General features: G+C 38.2%; 1 protein-coding gene across 1 annotated transcript in view; it reads right to left on the bottom strand.

Annotated features, from left to right (window-relative positions):
* Nucleotides 1–8,253: 8,253 nt before the first annotated feature.
* Nucleotides 8,254–22,169, bottom strand: part of cacnb2b (calcium channel, voltage-dependent, beta 2b) — a 59,739-nt gene continuing 45,823 nt past the window's right edge. The window contains exons 7-15 of the mRNA XM_066680938.1: nucleotides 19,903–19,983; nucleotides 19,113–19,171; nucleotides 18,480–18,589; nucleotides 16,882–16,890; nucleotides 14,342–14,493; nucleotides 13,631–13,726; nucleotides 12,919–13,092; nucleotides 9,037–9,631; nucleotides 8,254–8,604 (exon numbers count right to left, since the gene is read on the bottom strand). Coding sequence (XP_066537035.1) covers nucleotides 8,420–8,604; nucleotides 9,037–9,631; nucleotides 12,919–13,092; nucleotides 13,631–13,726; nucleotides 14,342–14,493; nucleotides 16,882–16,890; nucleotides 18,480–18,589; nucleotides 19,113–19,171; nucleotides 19,903–19,983 — 1,461 coding nt within the window. The 3' untranslated portion in view covers nucleotides 8,254–8,419. The remainder of the gene's footprint in view (nucleotides 8,605–9,036; nucleotides 9,632–12,918; nucleotides 13,093–13,630; nucleotides 13,727–14,341; nucleotides 14,494–16,881; nucleotides 16,891–18,479; nucleotides 18,590–19,112; nucleotides 19,172–19,902; nucleotides 19,984–22,169) is intronic.

Genomic DNA, 22,169 nt, shown 5'->3' with positions numbered 1-22,169 from the left:
TTTGTGCATGGGGAATAAGGTACCTTTTGATTTTAATGGGATCCAACTGTGAAGAAGGTGGGGTAATATTCATATCATCCCTGAATACTACATAAAAAATGAGAGCTTCACAAATGATTTTTTGTACGTCTTCCTTGACTAACCCAAGTTAATGTGTCTATACCTTAACCTGTTTCATTAATGCTTTTTTGGTATCTCTTTTTAGACTGACCCTGGTTGATGTGATTATACTTTAACCTGTTTAAATGAAGTATGGAACCTGTTCTCTTTTAAACATGAAACCTGTGTCTGTGAATTTTTTTAGCTATTCATTTGTTATAGTAATTGTGATTTTTAATAAGGCATATACAAAACTAAGTCAGACTTTAGAGGAGAAAACCTTTTTGGCCCGACATGACTGCCATGGTAAGCTGGCTGAAATTGAGAGTTATTCTAAACTCTCAGGGGGTGTAGGGATGTCCAAACTTATCCATGAAGGGCTGGTAGGCTGCAGCTTTTCTGTGCAGCAAGTGATCAGTTGTTTAAAGACAGAGACTGACTGATTAAATTAGGTTTTTTACCTGATTTGTGCTATCTGCCCAATTTGGATTGCACATATACAGGTGCTGGTCATAAAATTAGAATATCATGAAAAAGTTGATTTATTTCAGTAATTACATTCAAAAAGTGAAACTTGTGTATTATACTCATTCATTACACACAAACTGATATATTTCAAGTGTTTATTTCTTTTAATTTGATGATTAAAACTGACAACTAATGAAAACCCCAAATTCAGTATCTCAGAAAATGTGAATATAGTGAAAAGGTTCAATACTGAAGACACCTGGCGCCACACTATAATCAGCTAATTAACTCAAAACACCTGCAAAGGCCTTTAAATGGTCTCTCAGACTAGTTCTGTAGGCTACCCAATCATGGGGAAGACTGCTGACTTGACAGTTGTCCAAAAGACTACCAGTAAAACCTTAAACAAGCAGGGCAAGACGACAAATGTCATTGCAAAAGAGGCTGGCTGTTGATAGAGCTCTGTGTCCAAGCACATTAATAGAGAGGCATAGGGAAGGAAAAGATGTGGTAGAAAAAAGTGTACAAGCAATAGGGATAACCGCACCCTGGAGAGGATTGTGAAACCAAACTCATTCAAAAATGTGGGGGAGATTCATAAAGACTGGACTGCAGTTGGAGTCAGTGCTTCAAGAACCACCACCGCACAGACGTATGCAGGACATGGGTTTCAGCGTCGCATTCCGTTCAAACCACTCTTGAACAAGAGACAGTGTCAGAAGCGTCTCATCTGGGCTAAAGACATAAAGGACTGGACTGCTGCTGAGTGGTCCAAAGTTATGTTCTCTGATGAAAGTAAATTTTGCATGGGGTTTTCATTAGTTGTCAATTATAATAATCAAATTAAAATCAAATTAAACACTTGAAATATATCAGTCTGTGTGTAATGAGTGAGTATAATATACAAGTTTCACTTTCTGAATGGAATTAATTAAATAAATCAACTCTTTCATGATAAATTCCAGTACGTATGAAATATGTACAAGGCTTTCCAGTATTTTAGCAGAATGAGGTATGAGAGAAGGAAGGGAGAGCCTGCAAAGGTCAGTGCAGAACTAGCAGTAAGATGCCACTTAACTGTTTTCTTCTCTCTTTGAATACTTCTCATATACAACAAACAGGCTTTTTACCATAGAAAACTACTTGAGCATCACTGTGATTCTGAAAATGAGGAATAGACTACAGAAAATAAGTAAATGAACATTAACTTAATTAGTAATAAGCAAATTTCTCTTTACAGTGTATTATATAGCCATAATGGCTGGACAAACACAAGGAGTCCAAAATGGCTTTCAATATATTTTGCTAAAAAAAATAATAATAAGGCTGAGCCATTACAGCAATTATCAACCTTTATCAACCTAACAAGTGCACTTGAAAGGCACTAGGCACAAAGAAGAAAGTGATCAGCAGCAATCTGGGTTTGGTGTATGGAGGAATTAACAAAGACTCTTAAGGTATTTTATATATAATACTCTTACATTTTTTATAATGTTTATGTAAATTCAATTAAATATAAACATTAATAGTAATAATAATAATAATAATAATAATATGTGTAATTTGTATACATATGTTCACAATTTCTTTTTTAAACTTGTGGTTCATTGAAAGTTTAAGACTAACATCCTTTTTTATTAAATAATAGGTAAACCTTACACTATTGTGTTCATAATCTGCAAACATATGAAAAAATATTAAACTACCCCATTTCTACTGTGTCTGTCATCATCGATGCTGATGTCACCAGAAATGAAGCTTCAAATCACAGGTCTAAAACTTAACGATAGTGTTTGCATATGTTCTTGGAACTACGGTTTTAAGAAACACCTGTGTAGTTACCTTGATAGTTCCAGCTATGGTTTGGGAAATGCACGTTAGGTCAGTTGTCAAATTGGAGCTAGAAAAAGCTCTGTGTTTTGGGGGTAGATAAGGTTTTTTTTTAATACTTTCTACTTGTTTGTTCAGCAACTTTGCAACTTTCTACTGCTCATTGATGTACGTACACAACCAGAAGTTGTTGCATGTCAAGAACAATTTTCTCATTTGAACTCTGGACGTTGCCCTTTCACACATAGTTTGTAGCTAGATATTTTGAATGTCAAAAGAAGCTCTGGTAGCCACTTTTAACTGGAAACAAGACAAGGAATTAGCTAAACCATGTGGCATAATGAGGTAGTCATTGCATAGTGCCATAGTGCTGAGAAGGCAGTTGTCCAAATGACCGAATGACTGCCTTTTTAGCAACACACAAGTTGTTTCAGGCAGGAACAAAATGCATTGATTAACATGTCAGTTGGTGAAAAGGAATCAACTGATGTTCTTGATATATACCTTTAATCCATGTTAGTTGATAATGATTTGGGGGCCACCATTCTGTATTCTTAGCACAGAAGGAACTGAAAGAAACTGGAAACATATAAACACTTATTCCATTGCAGCTTGAAAAGCAAATGTAGCTTTGGGGTCTCTCTGCAGTCATAGTGCTCTTAAAAGATGTTCAAAGCTTGGTGGTGGTGTAGCTGTTGGTTTTATTTTCACGTCTGTCATCATGCAAACAACCTGTAGGATTCTGAATCTTCCTGTAAGTCATACATAAATAAGCTAAACAGTAAATGAATGAAGGCATGTTGTTCAGTTGTATTTATTACGAACAAACCCTAGGAGATGACTGTGTTGTTGATTGTTGTCAACATGAATTGTTATAAACATATGGAGTACACTGTATAGCAGTTTTTCTCCAAAGACAAAACCTAAACTCAGAGCAAAGCAGGAAAATTGACTGAATGAACATAATTTAAATGTCTGTTGAGACCTGTTGCCTTACATACTTTTTTATTGTGTTTTTTTCATCCTGTCAACACAAAGGTTTATTTATTAAAAAGGTTTAAACATAACTCAAGGAGAGCCCCTGAAGGCTAACAGTGTGAACTGCTTTTGCAAGTTCCTTCTCTTTTCAGTGTGGTTGTTAAATAGGGGGAAATGCGGGTTTTTAGAAAATCTGAAAACATGCATCAATGTGGGCATGTCTGTTTCTGTCCATTAAATGTACATGTATTAATAAAATAACATGGCTTCTGTTTGTGCTCCTGTTTGGGGATTGGTTACATGTTTAAAGCTAATGGTCACTTTATTGTCATTGATGTATGGCAGGAATTAAACTGTGCTACACTCATGCCTTCCTGAAGTTATGGACTTTACAGGATATGGGGATTTTAATGGAATCAGATGTTTTTGGAAAATTTAAAAAAGGAACTGAAGAGTGGTGAGAAATTTTGGAATGTCAAGGGCATCACTCAGTCTCGTGGACTGCTGCTCACTTGTCAGTGAGTTCTGTGGAGAAATGTGTTTTCAAAAACTGATCGTATGGACACCTGCATTTTTAAAAATTTCCAGATACACTTGGACTGGGCTTCGGATCTCAGCAAATTAAAAAGTCCATGTTCAGATTAGATCTAACTGGCTGTAAGGTTGATAAAACTGGCTTTTCACTATAATAGTCAGTTTTCAAATGTCTTAAAGTAATCATTTTACTTTTCTCAAGCAGGTTCTATGTGAAATACAGATCTGATCATAATAATGTTAGTGTTAGTTAGTGTAATGTTAGTGTTAGCACAAATGAATCATTCCAAAACATTCAGGAAAAATCAATTTTGTTCCCTTTGTTTTTCCCAACAGGAAATGAATACAAGATGGATCTAAATCCTACCAAAATCTTTATAAAAAAATCCCATGCAAAGAATGATCTAACACGGCAGTGAAGTGTAGGAATGTTCACCACTTGTTCCAGTTTGACAAAAGACCTATTACCACAAAGTGTGACTGAATAATAGATCAGAGTCTTTCAGGAAAACTCAAACTGTTTATCAGCGCAAACCTACAAAGGCCTTTATGCGGTATACACAAATGCATAGAAATTGTATTCAAGCTATGGATATATTATTTTAATTATTAATATTATGATAAGTTAATGCATAGTGTAATAGGTACATAGTTAACTCTCTGGGACTGAAGATAAGAACCAACCTTTAAGATGTGTAGAACAGACCAAGGTGGTTGGGTTTATTTTACTGTCATTAATATGAGATAAATGTAAAAACAAGCTTATTAACTGACGTTCTGCTGTATTTTCTGTCTTTCATAACAAAACAGTACAATGTAAATGTAAAATGTATATAAATGGAAAATATTCAAACCAAACTTTCAATCTACCGAGATATTTTCAAGCTGTGTTCCATTTTTATTAGTTATGATTTTGCAAGTTTTCTTAATCAGGGTCTAAACTACATTTTAAACACTGAATATAACTGATGGCGGAATCATTGGGCCAAGTCAAGAACACACCTGGAGGGGGCGCTAGTCCTTCACAGGGCTGTGTGACTGCGACACTACATGCTGCGCCACTGTGCCACCCATAGTTGTACCTAGTTGTAGTGGGTTAGTGTATACATTCAAAATACATTTTGCTGAAATTAAGGATAAATGCCTGTTTAAGGTATTGGCTTTAATTTTTCCATTTTAATTATTTAATAATTAATTTATCCAATAAATTTGTCATCAAGTGATTTTTCTTTTTTTCTGAAACTATTCTCTAAACGTTTTCAAATGCTGCAGTACTATAAGAATAAAGCCTCATTTCCCTTTTGTGTAAACAGTTAAAGCCAGTGTTTAAAATGCAATTTAGACCATAATTAGACCAAATTTTCAAATATATGGAGCTTAGCTTTATAGTTTTTGCTTGATTTTTTTTCCCCCAAAGTAAAGTATGGCATTACCAGATAGGTCAGTGTTTACATTGAATGACCCTTCTCTATTTTCTTTCCGTTGCTATTAGTTATTGAGCATCTCTAAAGTTTATGATAAAGTACATTGTAATAAAGTATGTTCAAAGAAAATCATCATACCAAGGAAGAAAACGAAACAGCTTTATGGTCTATGCCTGGTTTGGAATGACATAACCCCCTCATTTAAACATTATCAGAAATAACATGGGTCTGTATTAATGTGAGTAGAATGTGAGGGCAAAGATAAAAGCTGCTCTACCAGAGCAACCCTCCTTCAACTGGGGTTAAATAAATAGTTCAAAAGATACATTAATACTCATATTCACTTAGTGTCAGGTCAAGGTAAGATAGTATAAGAATGTAAAGACAGAAATGAAAAGCATCCTGAGTACGTACTGTAGTTGTAGTGTAATACCAAACGCTGTACTGTCCAACAATTTTTCCAACTGTATTCAAAAATGCCAGTGTTTTGTGTGCAATGTTCCAAATAAGTTTTGAAGTTTCAAAGAATTTGAACAGGTAATTTTCCTAGTATTTTGAAATACATTTCAATACAAAGTCGCTGTCAAACTGTGAGCAAGCCACGATAAGTCAAGCAAAAACAAAGGGATATCTGTACTGCACAGGGATATTCTGCATTATGCCACATTTACAATTGCTGTTTAAATTTGAACTTGCTGATCAGGCTTTGAGCAGCTTTAAAATACCATGCGAACAGTATATGGCCAATAGTTTCTTGACACCTGCTCATCCAACATTTCTTCTAAAATAAAGGGGATTAACAGGGAGCTTCAGGGAAGGCTTTAAAGATATAGATTGTGGAACCATTTCTGTGAGGATTTGACTGCATTCAGCCACATAAACATCAGTGTGATCAGACTGATGTCGGATGATTAACCCCTTCCTAAAGGTACGGGATGGCACGTCTTAACTCTAAAGAACACAATGTTTATTTTTAAAGCCCAGTCCTGGGGGTGGAATTTATACCTAATAAGGTATTAGCATTGGGGCTGGTGATCTAAAACTCATGTGGCTGGTACAGAGTAACAGTCAATGTTTTTCTATTGATATTACACTATGTATGTGCCACCTAAATAATTAATTTCTGTAATCTATAAGGAGTGTCTCCAAACTTTTGCACATACAGTGTAGTGCAGTGGTTCTCAAACTGTGGTAAGTGTACCACTGATGGTATGTCAGATGAATTTACTACATTCACTGAAAAAAGCAATTACTGCAGTAGTGAAAATCTAAAGTTTTCCTGTGAAAAAATCAGTTTTTTTATAAATACTGTTTAAATCAAATTTATGTTTTTTTTTTTATTAAAAATACAGTGTGGGCAAATATCAACTTTATAAATCTCAAGCTGTGTGCTGCAACAATAAAAAAAATACCACCACACCAGTTTCCAAATCCCAAAATATGTCTTGTGGATTGCAAAAGCAGGTGAGCCATACAGAATTTGTAAATGTTTTGTTTGCCACTTGCCAAAGAGAAGATACAACTAAGATCCTGTATTGTAACAAAATGGATGCTGAGATCTGCATTTAACGCTCACTGAAATGGTCTCCTCCACTGCATGGCTAGGCTCAGCCCTTTCACTAAGGTATGACTCATTTCACTTTGTTAATGAGTCATACATGGTCTAAAAAATTTGAGAACCACTGTAGTGTTACGAAAGAGAAAGCGCATTGTCTGAAGGCACTGCTAAAAAGATGAATAAGTGGACACTAATAAAGGAACACTGCTCTCATAAAACATTCACAATTCCTAACTCAATGCATTTTTGTTTCTAACATCAAACACAGCACAGTGTGGATCACAAAGAGGCTAAAGCTAGCTCTGTGTAGCTAATTTATTTCACTTAAAAACATGCATAAAATATTGAGGTGCCATCTCGGCAGTATTCAAATTGAATGCAGATATACCCAATATATGTCAATATGAAGTGACCAAGCTGATTTAAACTTTTGCTTATTTCACATATTTGAGTTCAGGCTAGCTATTAGCTATGCGTTATGCTAATATTAAACACTCTGTGGAAGTTTTTTTTTTTTTTTCATAAGAAAATTACAAGAGACAATAATAGTTGTAAGAAAGGAAGCAAATATTCCACCTAAATTGAACATGAAGAAACTTTCTTCGGTCTTGAATCACAGTCTTGAATTTACAGGCTTCAAAACACATGTATATTTTATTATTATCCTTACATTTTGTTTAGTCGTTTGTTTCATATAGTTTGGTATTTAATGAAAATAGTCCGTTATTTTACTTCAGCCTAAAATCATGAATCTAATTCACAGCTGAAAGCTTGCTATTTATATTTATTGACGTGTTCTAAATTTGATTTAAAGTAATCAGTTGTTTAGCCTAGTTATCTCTGTCTGAATCTCCAACCTGTGTCGTAAAAAGCTGAACTGAAATCTGTTCCTCAGCTCTCTGTGGCTACACAAGAACTCGCTCAACGTCAGCCAAAAATTTTATTCTGTGCTTAGTCTTTTCAAAGCTTCTTTAAAACCATCTTTCTGTGTAAAGAAATGGGGTAAAATTGTGAAATCAGTGGCGAGTTTAACTGTTTAAATCTTGTAATAATGTAAATCTGAGGTATGACTGTTATAACTTAATATGGCATCCATTTTTGAGCAATTGCCATTCCCTACTGGTTTAGGACCAAAAGAATTTGTTAGTTAAACCCAAACATCTGGAAATGAACAGGAATCCAGCAGAATTTTCAAGAATTGTTTTCAAGTCAATAAATTAACTAAAGATAATGCATCTGATTACTACATAAGGAATTCATAAGGAATTTCAGCATAACAAAACAATATTCAGACTAACAGAACTTTGCCATGGAAATTATTAAAATCAACCATCCACTTGTAGTGAAATAAGTTGCTGCTAGTTCTGTTCAGAAAAGATTAAGTACACTTTGATTTCAACTACTGTGCATACAGGAATATGCCGTTTGCTATTTTGCATGCTTGTGTTGAATCGTTTGGACAGTACAAACATTGGTATTATGCCTACATTTCACTTAGCAGCATCGACACAGTGCAAATCCACATGGTTCAGTGGTGAATGTACATATCTTCAGACCAGTTAGCAGCATCTCCACGTCTGTCTCTGTCCCTGTTTCTGTCTCGATCTCGGCCCTGGTAGTGGTAGTGGTTGTGAGGGACAGTGTAGTGCTGTTCATGGTGAGAACGGATTGGCTGTTCATGGTGGGAATGTATTGGCTGTTCGTGGTGGGAACGTACTGGCTGTTCATGGTGGGAGTGCACTGACTGTTCATGGTGGGAATGCATTGGCTGTTCGTGGTGGGAACGTACCGGTTGTTCGTGGTGGGAACGTACTGGCTGTTCGTGGTGGGAATGCATTGGCTGTTCATGGTGTGAGTGCATTGGCTGTTCATGGTGGGAGTGCATTGGCTGTTCGTGGTGGGAACGTACAGGTTGTTCATGGTGGGAGCGCATTGGTTGTTCGTGGTGGGAACGTACTGGCTGTTCGTGGAGGGAATGCATTGGCTGTCCGTGGTGGGAGTGCATTGGCTGTTCGTGGTGGGAACGCACTTGTTGTTCGTGGTGGGAATGTACTGGCTGTTCGTGGTGGGAGCGTAATGGTTGTTCATGGTGGGAATGCATTGGCTGTTCGTGGTGGGAGCGTACTGGTTGTTTGTGGTGGGAATGCATTGGCTGTTCATGGTGGGAGCGTACTGGCTGTTCATGGTGGTGGGATCGTATGTGTCTCTGGTGCCTGTGCTGCCTGTTGCGCTCATTGTGCTTCAGCTCATAGTCCTGGTCTTCCTGGAGGTCCGTAGTCCCCCGGCGATGGTGGTGGTGATGGTGATGGTGGTGATTGTGGTGCTGGTGGTTGTGGTCTCTGTGGGCTGAGGTCCTGTTGTGGTACACCTCACTTTGGTCCAGTTCTTCCTCATCCATCAGCAGGTGGTGGGTCTGAGGCTCAGGGTAGGCCAAGTCTTTGCTGGGCATCAGCTCTATATCACCCGGCTGTATGTGGGCCGGGTGGTGATTGTGGTGCTCTGCACGAGTCACACTGTTCCGGTGGTGGTGCTGATGATGGTGGTGGTGGTGATGATGGTGGCTGTGTTGTGGTCTCTTCGGCTCACTCCTCAGGAGCCTCTCCTCCTCTTCTGCCTCTTCATCCCTTGCCTCCTCCTCCTCGTCCTCCCGAGGGTCCTCAACCTGAGGCTCCAGCTCCCGTTGGTTTTCCTGAGATCCTTTCCTCTTGGTGGCTGCTGTCCTCTTGCCTTTTGTTTCGTCCTGACATCATGGATTAGAAACATAAAGTTAGTCATGAAATGTAATAATCACTACTCGCTAGACTTAATATACTTTGCAGTAGGGTGAGTGTATTGTGCATACTCCCAGAACTGTAGATACCTGCCTGTCCAAAAGTATAATTCAGTATAGTTGATGATGATTTACACAGACACTCATCTGAGTTAATATAAATGCACAGTCCACCAGTTTTCAGTTTAAATCAAACCTTAGCAGCATTTTAACCAGTGCTGCCATTGCATTTGAGTGTGAGAGAATGTCCACAGAAGGCCAGCACTCTCACAATCAAAGAATGAGAAGTAAAATTGCTGGAGGACGACAAATGAGTCATGGTCTAGGGGTCTGTAGGGCAGTGAGCGGGACTGTGAATACCATTCAACTGCTTGAAATAGCAGATTGTACTCTCTGCCTTCTGACAGAATTAAATATTATTTCTGCTGAGTTTCAAGGAACAATTGTGTATCAAGGAAAAACTATGACAGGATCTCCAGTTTTCAGGTTTGGGTCTCTGGTGTTGGGTTTTCCCAATCCATGTTTTTTTTTTTGGTGTGGGCAACATCTGTCTGGTTTCAGAGTGGAACAATAATGTAAACAGATGGAAAGATGGGAAAGATTTACCTCACACACAGCTCCTCTCCTTGTGCTGGAGAGAGTCTCGCAGCATTTAGAAGCACATATGCATTGCCCATTGCCTGTTTGCATTAGGTGGGTAAAGGGACTTACTGTGTTGCATAATAAGGGCAGTGATCTTTTGTTAGACACATTAGAATTTTAATCATAGAATCTAATAGACACATTTAGCACATCTGACTTAAATGCATTTCTGTGCTCTTTTGACCAAATCTGTGAGAGTTATTCATGCACAGATCATTTACAAGTCTTACTTCACTTGTGTTTTCTGGTGGGCGTAATTTGTCCATAACAAGCTATAATCAGCAAATTGACTAAAAATGTATTGAAAACAGGTATAAAGCGTTTAATGACGACAAGCTTGGAATCAAAAGTTCACTAAGCACTTTGTAAATAAGTGGTTCAGAAATGACCAAAAATTGTTTTCAGGACAAAATAAAAGAATGCAGATGTAAATAGATGGACCTTGTGTTGAAAATGCTGGAAATCCCTTAATTAAGGCGTCAATTTTCCTGGACATTATTTCAGAGACGCCATGATTTTTTGGGATGCATTACTGAAATGGGTGCGACACGGTGGTGCAGCAGATAGTGTTGCAGTCGAACAGCTCCAGGGACCTGGAGGTTGTGGTTCGAATCCTGCTCCGGGTGACTGTCTGTGAGGAGTGTGGTGTGTTCTCCCTGTGTCTGCGTGGGTTTCCTCCGGGTGACTGTCTGTGAGGAGTGTGGTGTGTTCACTCTGTGTCTGTGTGGGTTTCCTCCGGGTGCTCCCGTTTCCTCCCACGGTCCAAAAACACACATTGGTAGGTGGATTGGTGACTCAGGAGTTTCCATAAATGTGAATGTGTGAGTGTGTGTGTTGCCCTGTGAAGGACTGGCGCCACCTCCAGGGTGTGTTCCTGCCTTGCACCCAATGATTTCAGGTAGGCTCTGTACCGACCGTGACCCTTAACTGGATAAGCGCTTACAAACTATGAATGAATGAATAAATGAATGAATTATTGAACTGAAGCAGGAAACTACTGGTTGTACAGAGGAAAGGGGAAAAGCTATTTTGCATAAAAAACCACTGTTTATTTCTGTGTACTGTTTTGATGACATAACAAATAATTAAAAACTAACACTACTGCCTAAAACTAGAACTGGATCAAAATCTAGGATACAATGAAGCTCACAAACTATACCATGCCACTCACCAGAGGTTCTTCTACCTCAAATCTGTCTTCTTTAAATGTCCAGTAGAGGTTTTAGTGATAGGGGAGAAATTGAAAGGTATCATAATCACAGGACATATGGCATGATGGTGGTGTATTTATCCATTGCACTTAAAGTGGAATTTGGTTGCTTAACTTTAAAGTCATCTTTAATGTGAGAAGATTCATTATAGAGAAACCTACCAACTCAAGTCACCACACAGTTGTGGTGTTAGAACAACAAATGTTATGCAATGCCCTGCTCCAAACTTAAAGGAACACTAGGGAAGGTCAGTGAAGCAATAATATGGAAGCTGTAATGTTAAGATTAAAATATTGTGTTCTTTAAATAGATTTTTAAGAGTATATTACTGGGAATACATCAAAGACCACATCTACATAGCTTTGAGTCAAAACCACCTTTAAGTACAAGAGTAGAAATAATTTATAATTTAGTAGATATTTCTGGTTAGATATGTAATATTCCACATATGTTACGTTAAAGCCCAGCTCTAAATCTGAAGCTCAAACATACTAGGGAGCATGGGCGACATCTGGACGGAGGGGGCAAGGGGGGCGGGTGCATTTGCCACCTACACCAACCCCCACTGAGGTTCTTTCATTAAAGCAGTTTATTTTTGGATTGTGGGACATTTGTTACAGCCATAAAACAATTCCCATCACAGAGCAACACGTCTTTATGACACAAGGGGGCAGCAAAATAGTAACAACAGACTGGCTGTGCTTGTTTTGTTTTCTTTTTTAGAAATTAGTCTTACGGTAAAAGGCGCATTGGTGGGTGAATAGAAATGGCGCCCATCCTAGGGAGAGTGCTAAAAGTCTCTACATCAGACAAACAGCACTGTCTGTATCTTTTAGTGACAGAAGAAAAGCTCCACTTTGGCAATTATCCACTGGTGTGTCCATCACTCCACTGTGAGAATACATTTCATCTGACAAAGAAGCTGCTAATGTTCTCAAAAAAACATAGACTGTTTTATATATATATATATATATATATATATATATATATAGACTGGCTACCCCAGATATCACTGAATATGTTTGGGATTGTAGAATGTGGTTTGTGAAAAGCAGGACATGCAATCATCTTCTAAAACTGCAGTGCTGAAAAATGCTCCTGCAGTTTTCTTTTGTGAAACCAGGGCAGAAAAACTACAGCTGAGACAGAGGTTAATGAACTAACTTGTCTTTGGGGAAAAATGGAGGCTAAAAGTAGTGTGGGCAAATGAAAGAATGTAGAAACTATTTGGTTGTAGCTTCTGTGAAATTTTATGTTAAATGTGTTTTCATCTTTTCATCTCATTTAAAATGTAATGCATTAACGATGGTCTCTGACTTTTACACAGTGATATTTGTGGCATCTGTGCTAGAGATTCCCAACTCTGTCTCTCTACTGCTGCTGCTCATGAATATTTGTGTGTACCTTAGCAGGTGTGGGGCTGGTGGGGAGTGTGTTTTCTGCTAGTTTCTCTACAAGGGGGTTGGCTGGCTCCATTTCTGGCGGATGAGTGGCTCTCCAATAAGCCTCCAGGTACTCGGCTATGTGCTCACAGGCATCTGAAAGCTGGTTCTCGTCTAAGATGACGTCAAATATCTCCTAAAAGATAAAGTAGCGATGAGTGAGCGAGAGTGGTTATTATCCCATCATTTTTCTTCCAGTTATAAAGTTATATTTTCATTCTAATGACACATACTGGCCTGAAAGTCTCAGCTTCTAAACTAAATGTAGCTGCCCTCCAAAACTGGTTTATTCGGAATCTACAAAGGAATTTGATTCTTGACCTCATGAGTTACACTTCATAGAATAAAGTCACTGTTATAAACATAGATGCAACTTTCTGGTGGTAAAAGGTACTTATTGCTCATTTCACCAAAGCAACACTGAGAATCTATATCACTGTCTGTCTCCAAGGTCCCAGGAGGATCTTTGCAACAAGAAGCAATTAAAAAATACCAGTCTCTTGATCATTAGGTAAATCAGTCCCTGATTAAGGCCTTAAGCATAATTGAAATGAAAGGACAAGCAAGGAAACAAGGGCATCTTTAAAAAGGAGGACACCCAGGTGGACCTTTCTGCAAGCAAATATAGGTTTTGACTTGATTTCTCAAGAAATTTCAAAGACGTAGAATCTTACATTGGGACACTGGGCGAGTTTATCCGCAGCCACCATCTGAACATTGAGGTGTTTGGTCTGAGATTTTCCCCTGGTCTTTATCAACCTGGTGAGAACCTGGAGCAAAAAAGTAAAGCATGGTGAGTGTGAGCAGGAATGACGTTGTAAGATTAATTAAGATTAATTCCCCTGTAAAATCAATAATATCTACATTTCATAGTTAACTATCATTTAAATGAAGAAGATGAAGGGGAGGTCTATCCTGGAAGCACCCTGGCAGTTTTCCTGACCCCAGTACTGAGATCAGAACCATACAGACACCTACCACTTACAAAGGTTTTCTCAATCAAACTAAAATCAGCTGTGGTTTGAGCACACACTTCCGATTAGTATCTCATACATATTGGAAATCATTTGTCAGACATGTGTTGTAATTACTTGGGTTTGCCCTAATGTTTTGCCTTTTGTGGTGTTGTAAATGTCTCGGCGCACTGTGAATACACTCCAGTAACATTGTGTATTTCATTGTTGAGCACAAACTCGAATTATTTATTAAGCAAATCCTCATTAGGCTAATAATCACATTTTTGCTGTTCTCTATGAACAGTATGTTTTCTGCATTTATCACACATCATGTTACCACTCCTATAGGTCAGAGATCTAAACAGGGACTGAATTATTCTACATTCCACTCTAATAGTGGTCTGTTACTGAACTGCTGTGAGCTCAAACCTTGGGGGATGAGATCTTGACGTAGACGAGGATGGGGGCGAGCGAGGTCTTGCTGAGCTGGAGCGGGTGGTTTATTGTGTCTGCATCTAGCACCACCAGCTGCAGACTTCGGGCCAGCTCAAAGATCCTCTCAACCTCGCCTTGAATCTGAGCTGCAGAGACATGGAGAGAAACTTCAATAAACCAGAACCTTAGAGAATCAGCACTTACTTCATCGCAATGTTTGATAATCGTGATTTTTAAACCAGTGCCTATCTGCCACATTTGTAACATACGGCTGATTACTACTTAAAGTTTGTTTGTTTTTTCACATTATAAAGCAAAATTCAGAAACCACTCTATTTCTCTACTTTCCATTCCAAAATTTTATATGTAAAGTACGTAAAACAATTATTCAATTATTTTATCTGAATTTTAAAGGAATGTCTACAGTTGAGGGACACTATTGTCTGTGGTTTGTTTACGTTAAGAAGCTCCTAAATGTTTGAGGAAAAAAAATTGTGAATTACCACAGAAACTCAGATGTAAGTTGAGTCGTTTAGTTTTCTACTTTCGTGTTTACTTTCGTATTGTTAGTGTGCCCTCAAATTAAGAGTTAGTTCCACCCACAGCAAAATAACACATTATTACAGATTTATGGAGCAGGAATAGAGCAATATCCTCATCTCTATTCATGCTTTTTAACATTTGCCGTTCTCTTAATTGTCTAAAATTCTCCAGAATGCTGCTTTTCTGCCCATGAGCAGAGAGATGAAGCCTAGCCTAGTCAGGACTGAGATACTTTGTTTTTTTATTTTACCTATTTACTGACATCCGGACTTTGTAAAAACATTAGACTGGTTTCAAGTGGCAACAGAATGGAGAGCAACAAATAATGAGGAATATCCTCAGATTTTTATAAAAATGTTGGCACTAAAGTGTATTTTTATTTATTTATTTATTTTTAACTTCATGAATGCTGCGTTTAAGGCATCATCGCTTTCCATTTATTACAGTGTCCATTCTATTTGAGGAGCAAGAGAACATCAGCAGTTTTGATTTACAATTTTTCCTTTCATTACTATTTTGTTTATTTTTTTCACTGTAAAGGGTAATTGTTCCACATCCTTTCACCGTTGAGTGTTTACTCAGTGTCCATTTCTGATCTAAAGCAAATTGGAGCTTGGTTTTCTTCTGTCTACTGGATTGTCTTATATCTGATCTCCTTCATGAAGAATTAATTATTTACTAAATGATTGTTTTGAATTAAAATTGAATAAATTAATGGTGGCCTCTAACATTTGCCAAATTCTGTGGCAAAATAATATTATTAATAATAAAATAATTCAAAATCTGTATTATAAAAGCTAAAGACGCTTCTAGATTTAGAAGAACATAAACGTTATGAGATTCTTAGTTGTAACCCAAACAATTCAGTCATAGGAACCCCATACTCTCAAAATATTAGCACAGGAATCAGCTGAATTCACTTTAATAAAGCACTTATTATAAGACTGGATTCAAGTTTAACATATGCACACAGTATGTCCACATTTGACACCAGTTATAATGAGGGAATTCAGCTACTTTAAGGTGCACCTATTGGGAACAGACATTTATTTGTGGACACAGTTTATAGAATCTGAATGGAGAACCATGAAATAAAATGTACATATTTTAATTATTTAAATGAACTATTAAATTGAATATTATTTAATGAACTATTAGGGCGGCACTATTAGGTGCAGCAGGTAGTGTCGTTGTCACACAGCTCCAGGGTCCTGAACGTTAGGGGTTCGAGTCCCGCTCTGGGTGATTGTCTGTGAGGAGTGTGGTGTGTTCTCCCTGTGTCTGCGTGGGTTTCCTCCGGGTGACTGTCTGTAAGGAGTGTGGTGTGTTCTCCCTGTGTCCGCGTGGGTTTCCTCCGGGTGACTGTCTGTGAGGAGTGTGGTGTGTTCTCCCTGTGTCCGTGTGGGTTTCCTCCGGGTGATTGTCTGTGAGGAGTTTGGTGTGTTCTCCCTGTATCCGTGTGGGTTTCCTCCGGTGTCCTCCCATAATTAAAAAAAAACACACATTGGTGTCCTTAAGTGTAAGTGTGTGAGTGTGTGTCACCCTGCGCCACCTCCAGGGTGTGTAAGCTGGGTAAGCGCTTACAGACAGTCAATGAATGAATGAATGTATGAATGAATAATTAACTATTACAGCCGTTGGTTTAAGAAAAAATGATGGATCACCAGGTGTCCACAAATATTTGGCCACTAAGATGTGATCCAAATATGCTGAATTTGATCATAGAGCCTTGCAGCTCCAGTAATCAGAAAATGTAAAAAAAAATCCTAGCCTTTGATCAACACAAAAAGGCACAGGTCTGCTGTATAATTTAATGAATTGATTTTTTTTTTTTTTACTTTTTTACTATTTTACTGCAAGCCAGATCCTATACACCCCACAGTGAGTATTTATCAGGACTCTAGCACCTCTAACAGTGCTACCTCTAATGGGATGTAATTACGGCTAGTGGTTGAAACCAAGAGGAAACCGGTACTGGGAGTGATACGTACCCGCAGCGTCTGAAGCAAAAAAGACAAAGTGTGGAACAGAGCGGAGAGAAGTAATCAATCCTCTCAGCATTGTGTACAGTAGCTAACTACACATTCTCCGTATTCCCACATGGAAAAGACCATCCACTTGTACCACAGCACAGTACGGACACTTCACTGGTGTGTGTTTGTTGGTTTTGGGGCAGAACAAGGTTTCCCTGTAAGTGGGACTCCATAAACAACAGTGTTAATTACAGTGGTGTGAAAAAGTGCTTGCTCCCTTCATGATTTCTTATTTTTTTGCATGTTTGTCTCTTTTAATGTTTCAGATCATCAAACAAATTTAAATATTAGTCAAAGGCAACACAAATATTAAAGTGATTTCTTGACTGAGAACAGCTGTGGCAGTAATCAGGCCTGGGTGTGGCTAGAGAAATTGAACTCAGGTGATAAACCACAGTTATGTTTTAACTCTGGGACAAACACCTTTTCACACAGGGCCATGTAGGTTTGGATTTTTATTTCTCCCTTAATAATAAAAACCTTCATTTAAAAACTACATTTTGTGTTTACTTGTGTTGTCTTTGACTGATGTTTAAATTTCTTTGATGATCTGAAACATTTAAGAGTGACAAACATGCAAAAAATAAATAAGAAATCATGAAGGGGGCAAACACTTTTTCACACCACTGTACGTCTGTACGCTAACCACAGGACACCTGGGGCCATATGTATAAAACTTCCTTCATGCTCCCTCAAAAATGACGTGAACACGAATTTCTGATTTCCTCGGAGTCAATGTTTTTCCACCTGATTTATGGGGGGGGACCCATTCAGAAAAATCTGAAACAAAAGTCTGAGGAGAGTGGAATAAAAATAATACCTTACTGTCATAATTACATTACAAACTATTTCTCCATAACTGCACTTACCCACTACTGCTCAGTAATTCTGCCTCTGATTATGAACACAGAACCTCTGGAGTATGCAGAGGAGTGCACTCTGTCCCATGTTGGGTTCAGATTCATAAATACAGGGTTTTATTTGTGTAAAAACAAAACACTAATTCCATCATACACTCTCAGAAAAAAAGGTAGTGTAGCGGTACATTACTGGTCACTAAACATACAAACTGTGAAAATGTACCTTTAAAGGTACAACAGTGGTGTTAAAGTCTAGTTATGTTCCTTAAAGGTACATTACATTCTCTTCTCCAATAGTAAGATTTCATTATGGAACTGTGTGATATATAACAATATAACATAAGTCCTGGAGATGAAACAGGGTGTATGACATCAACACAATTATAAAATCTACATTTAATATAGAACAAGGTACTATTGTGTTCTCTAATTAAAGACACTGAAATGTAGCCTTGAGGTACACCACAGTGACAGCAAATGGTACGACAACAGTGATACATTTTCTGACAGTGTACGAGAGGCTTTTATTCAAAGTGACTTCCTGTATTAATTCTGTCACAGATTTGGGCGAATGCAGAATTAGCGAGTTTGACCCCGGAGTTTAGTGAGTACCCACTGAACTAATCAACACATGCTCAGAATCATTTTGATGTGTTCACTCCTTTTTGAGTTTGAGATGAAATATATGAGCATTACCAAGACTGGAGCGAGTGTTGGAGCGATCCATTATGGCATGTTTACTGGGGTTGTTCAGGATCGACCGCTTAGCGAGAGCGATGTCTGCCGTCACCCGGGTGATCGTTATTCTGGCAGAAAAATATCAAGAAAAACAGACGTTAAATATTCCGTGAGGGAATCAGTTTATTGCTGTGTAAAAATAATCAAACTGTCAGAAAATAAATACTAAATGTAATTTGTAAGAATAATTCAAATTGAAGCTTTTTTAGACAAAATGTTAGCCCTTTTCCATTCACAGTCCAATTTACAATTTTTTCCTTCATTAAATTCTTTTGTTATTCTTTATAAATAAGATTAGGAAATAATTTTAATCCAGCACATTGTCAACATTTTAATGATAATCATTTTATATCAGGCTTATACTCATTACTATATCTCTCATAGTTGTTGGTAATATTTGTATTAGTGTGTTTTCCAGAATAAAAGTCTCTGTGAATGTAAAATCTGAGTGAGGAGATTATAAGTGAGTTATATCCTGTACAGGACAGTAATCTGAGTGGTCCGACGGTGGACCAGCAGTGGTCTACAGTCAGTGGTGTGCCGGCCTTTTTATGCCAGAAGACCAATATATGCTTGTGGTCTGTTGCTTACCTCCCTTCAAATCTGTGTTTTAAATAATCAAAAAGAGCCTTCTGCATCATGTCTGTAACCTGTAAAAATGAAAGAAAGGGAGAGAAGTGGAGGAGGGGCGAGGGAAACTTTAATCGCCATATAATCCGTACATAAGCACGGTTAAATCCTCAGGAAGGCAGACTGTGAAGTGGGAGCTGTACACTAGAGGGCGCACTAAATTCTGTGTATGAACTGTCTCCCACACAAGGCTGGACAATTGGCTCTTAAAGCCCATCTGTGTGATATGGATGAAACACTACATCTGCGATTTATAGCCACTGTCTGTATTTTACATCTATATTATACCCCAAAATAGAACTGAAACATTGTATATCTTGCATTCACAACCTCCAAGTGTGCTATCCTCAAATCACAAGAGTTGCAGTTTCACTTCAGTCCACATCTTCAGAAACTTTGAGAAGTGAAGCTCGGTAAAATCACTTTCATAAGTATTTTGACTACTTTCTGGTGGAAGTTCACGACCTGTGTGTATAGGTCGTGAACTTTCACCAGAAAGTAGTCAAAATATTTATGAAAGTGATTATTTTGGGCAACTCACGTGAGATAAAGAACACATTTCTTTGCAGACGCACAATGAAAGAGCTTTAATAGATGAACCCCTCATCCATCTCAGCCTCTAGATGTCAGTATATGGGCAGTTTCATAACGTGAAGCAGAAATATCAGAGAAAATGACTGTGTATGATTTGTAGAATACATCTGGCTTTAGGACACACAGAGAAAATCTGAGATAGGAAATAAATATTTACCTCATAGCCCTTGAGAGAAGGCCCCATCAGCACCACGGGGCGCATGGAAGGCACTACGTCATACGCTGCCAGTTGCTCCCCCTGAAAGCATCAGTGTAAAGATCAATATTTGGATTTTGGATTTAATTACAATGAGTATGTGTGGAGAGAGGAGCTAATGATTGTAAAATCACTAGGAAACAAAGTGAGGAAATAGTACAATCCACAGAGGCCAGGAGTATTTTACGCTTTTCTCTACTATTATCCAGAAGTCTCAACCTAAGTCTCTTGTGATCTTAAGTTGAATGATTTCTCAAGATAAAGTCATCAATTGTTTTTGATGACTACATGACTTTGATCTAAAATAAATCAACAAAGACATCTATAAAGGATTATTCCAACATGTGGCCGTGGTAATAAAAGCTGCTGCAGTTAACCTGGAAAGTGTAATAACAACTGATCCTCACTGGAATAAGCCTTTATAGATGTTCATTTGGGTTTAAGTCAGTTCTTTTTGTTAATGGCATGGATGTTCCTGCATGTTGTGTCTCTACCCAGTCCATATTTTACTTTAGATCCAGTCCTGGGTTCCTGCCTGCTCCATTCTGGAATTTATGTCCATGGTTGGGCTCCACCTTTCCACTATAAAAGCTGCCAACTTTACACTCAGGAGGAATATTTCCTCACTTGAGTGTTTTCCTCTGCTTGTGTTTGACCTTGCTAGTTTATTACTTTTGACCTCTGCCTATTCACTTTACTCTTGATTGCTTGTGGTTATATTGTATATATTTGTAAACCAGTCCTGGCTGTAAGGAGTGGCTGCCATTTTGTTTGGGGAACTGGGGTTTCGTCTCTGTTTATATGTAGCAAAGGAGCAAGGTTAGCACTGTGCCTTTGTTTTTTTATTTATTTGTATAGGTTAGTCAGTGTCTATCAAGTAATTAGTGTCGGGTTTTGTTTGTTATTTTGGTCACTCCTGAAGTCACTATCCTGTTTACCATTTTAAATAAGCAACAATACACTTTCTGAAAACTGTCCAAGTGGTTGGAGTCCTTTAGTCAACATTACTCTGTCTGTTAATATTTCCTTTGTTTCATTTGATGTGTTGTGGCTTGACCCAGACCGGGTCGTAACATTTTGAATGTCTCATGCAGATGCCAAATGCCATAGGAACACATACAGCAAAGGTACGGCAACTAAAAATATTTTTAAAAAATCCACTCAGGGTTGCCAGATATTTACCTTACACAATTTACAAATGTTTTTTTTTTTTTTTTTACAAATTACAAAGTAAAACTTAGAAGTAAACTAGTTGTTAAGTTTATTACTCTTACACCTAAAATATTTATTTGTTTATTTATTCATTTTCTGCTTATCCAGTTCAAGGTCGCAGTGGGTCCGGAGCCTACCCAGAATCACTAGGCACAAGTTGGGAACACATCCCTTAGGGGGCATCAGTCCTTCACAGGGTAACGCACACTCACACATTCACACACACTCACACCTAGGAACACTCTTGAGTCGCCAATCCACCTACCAACATGTGTTTTGGCACCGTGGAAAGAAACTGGAGCACCCGGAGGAAACCCATGCAGACACAGGGAGAACACACCACACTCCTCACAGACAGTCACCCGGAGGGAACCAACGCAGACACAGGGAGAACACAACAAACTCCTCATAGACAGTCACCCGGAAGAAACCCACGCAGACACAGGGAGAACACACCACACTCCTCACAGACAGTCACCCGGAGGAAACCCACGCTGACACAGGGAGAACACAACAAACTCCTCACAGACAGTCACCCAGAGGAAACCCACGCAGGCACAGAGAGAACACACCACACTCCTCACAGACAGTCACCCGGAGCGGGACTTGAACCCACAACCTCCAGGTCCCTGGAGCTGTGTGACAATATACTTAAGTGTAATTTTATAAACTAAAACTTTAGTCAATTTAGTGCCAGGAAGTTTTGAACTAATTCACTTAACGAGTATCCAACTCGTACATTTGCTTTAGTATACTTACAAGAATTAATGAAGTTTACTTTTTTGTAAGGGAAAAAACCACACACACACAAAAAAACTTGCTATCTTGCATAAAAATAAATACCCAATAAAATCTCCCCAAAATAAGACTTTATCCAGAAAAAACCTTTTTTTCAGACTGAGATCTTGTTATATTGTGATCTGAAGATAACAGGACTGAACAATGTCTCAAGGCCTCTGTGGACTGTGGTGGATGAAGAGAATTGCATTCAGTGAAGAGGATCTGGGCAGTAAACT

The sequence above is a fragment of the Hoplias malabaricus genome, chromosome 9, assembly GCF_029633855.1.
Source record: "Hoplias malabaricus isolate fHopMal1 chromosome 9, fHopMal1.hap1, whole genome shotgun sequence".
Classification (NCBI taxonomy): Eukaryota; Metazoa; Chordata; class Actinopteri; order Characiformes; family Erythrinidae; genus Hoplias; species Hoplias malabaricus.
The sequence above is the reverse complement of the archived record's forward strand: the minus strand, read 5'-3'. Positions and strand labels throughout refer to the sequence as shown.